The following is a 6,673-nucleotide window of genomic DNA, read 5'->3' as shown; positions in this document are numbered from 1 at the left end:
AAGACGGAGTGAGCTCCCGTCTCTAGTTCCAGCTCCTGCCAACCTAGCAGTTCGAAAGCAAGAAATTGCAACCTTTACCTTACTAGCTCACGCTAACTCATCTTAGAGGGAACACGGCCTGTGAGGTAGGTGGGGCGGAGAGACCGCTCTTGAGAGACTGCTCTTGAGAGAACAGCTCTGAGAGAACTTGTGAGTGACCAAAGATCACACCAGCAGCTGCATGTGGAAGAGTGGGGAATCACACCCAGTTCTTCCTGATTAGAGTCCACGCTCTTAACCATTACACCAAACTGGCTCTCATAGAGTCCACAGGATACCATAGAGTCCACCTTCCAAGGCAGCAATTTTCTCCAGGTGAACTGATCTCTTTCACCTGGAGATCAGTTGTAATAGCTGGAGATCTCCAGCTGAAGGCTGGCAACCCTAACAAGGAAGCTCACTTTTAAGTAGTACATATGAAGCCAACTACACGGTGCTATAGTCTTGTAACACGTTAATGGTAAAGGTTCCCTTGCTCGAAAGCCAGTCGAATCCGACTCTAGGGTTGCGGTGCTCATCTCCGTTTCCAAGCCGAAGAGCCAGCGCTGTCTGAAGACGTTTCCGTGGTCATGTGGCCGGCATGACTAAACACCAAGGCGCACGGAACGCTGTTACCTTCCCACCGAAGTGGTCCCTATTTATCTACTTGCAATTTCTTGCTTTTGAACTGCTAGGTTGGCAGGAGCTGGAACTAGAGACGGGAGCTCACTCCATCATGCGGCACACTCGGGTCTCGAACTGCTGAACTACCAACCTTCCACAGCCTGCAGTTCAGCGTCTTAACCACTTGAGCCACCGCAGCTTCTAGTGTGAGCTAGCTTAAAACGTAATGCCATGTAATTCTGTGTTGGGCTGAAGATGCTACTAGTCTTTGCTGACTGGCCACGTGCATCCCAGAGATGGAGAGCCACAGCCTTTCCACAGCAGCATTCAGCTTGTTTGGGGAGAAAGAGAGAGACTGCTTTCACACAAGAGCTGCGCCGCAGTCGCGCCTCCCTTTGCCCCGCTTCTATTGGTCAATTTCCCACTCAAAGCCGCGTGGGCTGCATTTTGATCACGAAACCACAGGAAAAATCGGGCGAAGCTGCAGGTCAAAATGCAGCCGCATGGCTTCAAGTGGGAAATGGATCAATAGAAGCGGGGCAAAGGGAGGCACAACCGCAGCGCAGCTCTTGTGTTAAATCGGTCAGAGAGACAGAGAGAGAGCTTGTGGTGTTTTGCCATGTAAATATTTTGTGTGTGTTTTATTTCTATGTTTTTAATGTGGCGTTTTGAATGCATGTTGTGTTATCCAGGGCTTTTTTTCTGAGGGAATGTGCCGGAGCAGAGTTCCGGAACCTCTTCAACAAAATTCTTCTAAAACCGTTTAAAAGTTTGTGAGTTTTTAGTATACAGATTGAAAATAAACTCTATTTATATCTAAGAAAAACAACGGTTTTGTTTAGAGGTAAAAGATTCCATTTTACCTCAGAGCCACCCCTACGCACTGACCGTCTGGTCATTCTGCCATATACAACTAAGCTGTTCTTTGGGTCCAGCTAAACATTCTAAGGTGAGAGCTTGGGTGGCAGCAAAAATAAGGGAGGCAAGATGGCCGCATAACACATCACCTCAGAATGCTACAGAGAGGTGTCTTTACAGAGGTTACTCATAAAGGGGTGACAGAAGACGGTGCTCCTTTCTTTCTCCCATTGTAACTGCCTCATAATCACCTGGGGCTTCACACCACAAGTTGTCATGAGAAGATCTGGTTGTGTAGCTACTGCCCAAGTGCAGCCACACTAGTTTCAGTGAACCGCAACAAAGTGGGTGACGGAGGGGCTGCCTATAACACCTCATGTGTACCCAAAATACTCCACAACCGCAAGGCTGATCACCATTAGGGACAACAACAGTAGTCAATTTGTAAGTGGATCAGGTGAAAAAAGTCTATAGGCTGAATATGCCTGCTTAGGGGATCCGATTTTGTGAGCGAGAATGATCGGGGATACGATTTTGTGAGCAAGAATGGTCGGAGGGCAATTTCTGACTTTTCATTTGTTTGTTTCACTCTAATGAAGCGAGCTTCTGCCAGGTAGTTCAGCCAAGGTGTTCAATGACTGTGGCACAACAACCTTCCAAGAAACTTTAAAACAGGGGTCCCCAACGCCCGTGGGTGCCATGATTCTTGCTGATACCTTTTCTGGTGCCCACCAAGTGTTTCTAGGAAGTGGGCGGGGCCAGAGAGGGCTTTTGCCCAGCAAGGCTTCTGGTTGACTACTGGAGATTCGATTGGCTGTGCCAATTTTTTTTAAAAAAATGTTGCTTTGGTGGCGGCAGCTGCCACCACAGCAAAAGAATCTGCGCTGTGTTACTGAAGTTAAGCTGTGGCATTTTGAGGATAGCTCCGACTCCTACAGCAGCCATTTTGACAGCCATTTTGTTGCTCTGCCCACCATGCCATGTCAGAATTCCAAACATGCCCACAGGCTCAAAAAGGTTGGGGAGCCCCCCTTTAGACATGATCCAGCAAAGATAAGCACTTTGGTCCTATATGTGTTTTAATGGCTTAGATTAACACAGGAGTTTAACCTCTCCCATGAAATCTTTCCCATTAAAGTCCCGAGTCTTTGAGAGCTGCATGTGCTTGATTTTGGCCGGATTGTGCACTTTATTCCTACAAGATCCCCCAGTTATTATTTACATCTTAAGTTGCTGTATGAAAAATATACAGTGGCCCTGGTCACACGGGCCAGATATCGCAGGGGGGGGGAGGCGTGGCTGTTTGCCCCGGAGCGAACTACCACGTGGCTGCCGGATCAAACATCCCGCCGATGTCCTGTGGTTCGGGGGGAGGTGCCGATCATACGTCAATCTTGCGGCACGGCAAAGAAGCAGCGCGGTGGGGTTGTGTTTTGTTTTTTTAACCAAAGTGTGCGCATGCGCCGTTGGGTGCTTTTGCACATCCCGTGGAGACTTGAAAAAAAGAAACCTTTTCGTGATGGGACATGGGCAGGCGCCGGATGCCACGAGCTACCACCGGAAACGTGATCAGACGCCCGCCCTTGCCCCGCGGTTTTCGGAAACTAGTACCTCGGAGGTACTAGTTTTTTACAGTGCATCTTCGGCGTGAAGCCTCGGGTTCACCACGGGAGCTCTACGCTTCCCAGATGTTGCGGTGTGAACGCGCCCGGAAAATCCACCTATCTTCTGTCTCTGTAGCGTGGCTAATGCTCCGTGTGACCGCAGCCAGTAATATGTTACCTGTGCAGCGGCCCACCAAGGTGTGGTCCTTGTCTTCAGATGTAGTCAGGGTATGCTGCCAGTCAGTGTCATCTTTCTCACTCTGCACCATCCCACAGATATTAATGGCCTTGAAGGAACATTGGTCGAGGAGAGTAAGACTCGAAGCTGTAAAATACACACAAATGTTTTAAAGGAAAACAGATCTCCTGTGGAGATGTGCAACACACATCAGTCGAACAAATGTTCCTAGTCTTACCGAAACTGTTTCCACCAAAGTTCTCCAGATGCCTTGCTCAAAAAGGAATTTGGTGACAACCTGGAGATATATGAGCTTATTCCACACACACACCCCAATACTTTTGGATACTTCTACAGAAATTCTTTTACCTGTCTTCAACTTTTTGCAGATATTTTTCTAAGAAAACCTGTGATGTTTGTCTTCCAAGTTTACCTTGATTTTCCTTTAAGTGAAATTTGGTCACAATTCCATAATGTGAAGCTGATGAGTATCACACAACTGCTTCCGTAGAGTAAAACTCAACATAATAGATACTGACACAACAGATAACAGATATAGGGATACCTGCCTCCAGGTGAGACCTGGAGATCCCCTGGAATTACAACTCATCTCCAGACTACAGAGGCCCTTTCAGCACTTGCTCCGGAGAATCCGAGGAGTCAAGCCTTAAAGGTTGACTTCACAGTCTCACACATTCCCTCTGCACTGGTTTTTTCTTCTCCGGTTTATTTATTTGTGTATTCTGTATGCGTTCTGCATCTACAAGAAAGGGAAGGGCGGGGAAAATCCAGGCCCACACATGCAAGACTGACACATTTGGGAGCAGGGAATCCCCTCGCCCTTTATATTCGCTGATTCCTTCCGATGCTCTCTCTGTCTTTTTAAAAGTTTGACTGAGTGGGAGGACACATCCTCTTTTGCCTTTGGAGAAGGAGGGAAAGAAAAAAGAATGGGGAGGGAGTGTCAACCTACAGAGAGAGAGGTGGAAACGAGGGAGGTCAGTGGGCAGCACTTAAATACCCCCAGAAACAATTCTACTTTAGAAAGGATTAGCGGTTCGAAAGTGGATGAGAACAAAGAATCGCAGCAAAAGGAGTTTTGGTAACTGCGGGGCAACAGTGTGCTGGAAGCAGTCTGAATGTAGATTCCTGTAAAACAAATGCAGGAACAAGAGAAAGCCCCGACACAGCTGGGCAAAAGCGAGCGGAGAAGAAGGGAGGGACTACTGTCGAGGCGTTTGTTTGTGCGTGAGAGCCGGCTGTTTAATGTTTGGACTGTTTATGGCTGTGAATCCGATGGGAGTTTTGTAAAACGGAAAAGTTCAAACTGTGACAGCGAAGAGTGCCTGGCAAGCGCTTATATAAGTCAACAGTTGCGAGGAGGATACAGTAGAGAATATGGGAGCGGATATAAAAGCGAAAATGAAATTAATACAATTCTCAAAGCTGGGGACCTCCAGTAATGGCATGAAAGGAAGAGGATTTATAGTGCATGAACTGAGAGTGTTAACAGCAACCCGAAGGAGGATCTAACAAGCCGGAAGGAGAAGACCACAGAGGAAGCTCCTCCATATCAGTGATAGTAAAAGTACCCAGCACGCAAAGAAGCGGTTCTGAATGTGCCCAGAAGAGGTTTTTTTTATTAACAGAAATTCAAAGGAACACTACTAACATATTAACAGAGAACTACACGTGACCGGACTAAGAAAAGAAGTTTGACAACACAGAGAAGAAGCCCAAGAAGATTAATTGGACATTACTAACAGTTTAATTTACCAGTTTATATATCACTCAGCTTTCTCTTTCTCCCACTGTCTACCCTTCCCATTTTTTCTTTTAAGCGAAATACCTCCCCTTTTTAGGGGAGTCAATAAAATCTTTATTTAAAAAAAAAGAGAGAGAAAGCCCCGACACAAACTGGAAGTGAAAGCGGGAAGGAATGCAGAACGGAAGAATAGGATGTGCTCAGAAACCAAGCAAAATATGGGTGCCAAAAGGGCCAGAGATCAGTTCCGCTGGAGAAAATGGATGCTTTGGGGGGATGGGATCTAGGGCACATAGGTCCCGGTCCTCCCCAACCACCCCCCCAAGTCTCCAGGAGTTTCCAAGTCTGGATCTGACAGTCCTACGTCACCCATCTCCCTCCAGTGGCCAGGAGGGACCTGGCAACCCTACAACGGGTTATGTCCCTCCCCTTTGTTCAACTAAATGTGGGGCCTTCACTGGTCCCAAGGAGGCTCCTCTGGCAGAACTTCCTTGAGTCCTTAACTGAGCTTGACTGGTAGGAAACAACCCAACGTCTACATCTGCTACCAACCCAAGAAACCTGAAGTCCAAGTTCTGTGACTGGCTGTGCCTTCATCATGTCATGATGTGACTCGACTCAAACATCCCAATGGGAGCATAAAAATCATTTCCCTGTGATGTGCTCCCTCGCAAGATGATGATGATGATAAATATTAATATCAATAATCAGGGCTTTTTTGTAGAAAAAGCCCAGCAGGAACTCATTAGCATAATAGGCCACACCCTACAGCAGGAACTCATTAGCATATTAGGCCACACCCCTGACAGAGCAGCTCATTAGCATATTAGGCCACACCCCATGTTAGTAGATGTTTGGCCATCCAGCCACACCCACCTTTTGCTTCTTATTCTGTTTACCTTGTTTGTTGTCAAAACCCAGGGCCTTTTTTTGTAGCAGGAACTCCTTTGCATGTTCGGCAACACACCCCTAATGTAGCCAATCCTAATGAGTTTCTGCTGTTGGGTGTGGCCTGTTATGCTAATGAGTTCCTGATGAGCGTGGCCAACTCAGGAGCCAGCCAGAACTCCGTTCCTGTGCGTTCCTGCCCAAAAATAGCCCTGTCAATAATAATGTTATTTATAGTCTGCCTTTCTCACTGAGAGTCAAGGCGAACTACGTAGTGTAAGTCTGGTACAATCAAAAGGATGAGACATCCAGTGAACAGTACAATAGGGTCTGGACTGTAGAAACCTTAAGACAAAAAGAAATCTGAAACAGAGCTGAAACCAACCAACCTGTAATAAAGCATCGGCATTCAAACATGACTCATTAAATGGTGTAGAAACTACACAGACGGAGCATCACAGTGACAGGCAGCAATACGGTAGTATAGGCCGCAGGCTCTATCCCTTTGCCAGTGCAACCTCCTGAACCATTTTGTTATTGTCCTATTAGCCCTGACCTGAATAGCCCAGACTCATCAGATCTCAGAAGCTAAGCAGGGTCAGCCAGTTTGGAGTAGTGGTGAAGTGCATGGACTCTAATCTGGGAGAACCGGGTTTGATTCCCCACTCCTCCACTTGCACCTGCTGGATGACCTTGGGCAAGCCATAGTTCTGATAAGAGCTGTCCTTGAAAAAGAGC

The 6,673-nt window shown here is 47.1% G+C and overlaps 1 protein-coding gene across 1 annotated transcript in view; it reads right to left on the bottom strand.

Moving 5' to 3' along the window:
- MEP1A (meprin A subunit alpha) overlaps positions 1-3,429 on the bottom strand; it is a gene marked incomplete at its 5' end in the record, with an annotated part of 10,568 nt that extends 7,139 nt beyond the window's left edge. The window contains one exon of the mRNA XM_015415579.1: positions 3,283-3,429. Within this exon, the coding sequence (XP_015271065.1) occupies positions 3,283-3,429 (147 nt within the window). The remainder of the gene's footprint in view (positions 1-3,282) is intronic.
- Positions 3,430-6,673: the final 3,244 nt, after the last annotated feature.

Source organism: Gekko japonicus, unplaced genomic scaffold (assembly GCF_001447785.1).
Source record: "Gekko japonicus isolate JY-2015 unplaced genomic scaffold, Gekko_japonicus_V1.1 scaffold2177, whole genome shotgun sequence".
NCBI lineage: Eukaryota > Metazoa > Chordata > Lepidosauria > Squamata > Gekkonidae > Gekko > Gekko japonicus.
This window is presented reverse-complemented; position numbering and strand designations above follow the sequence as displayed.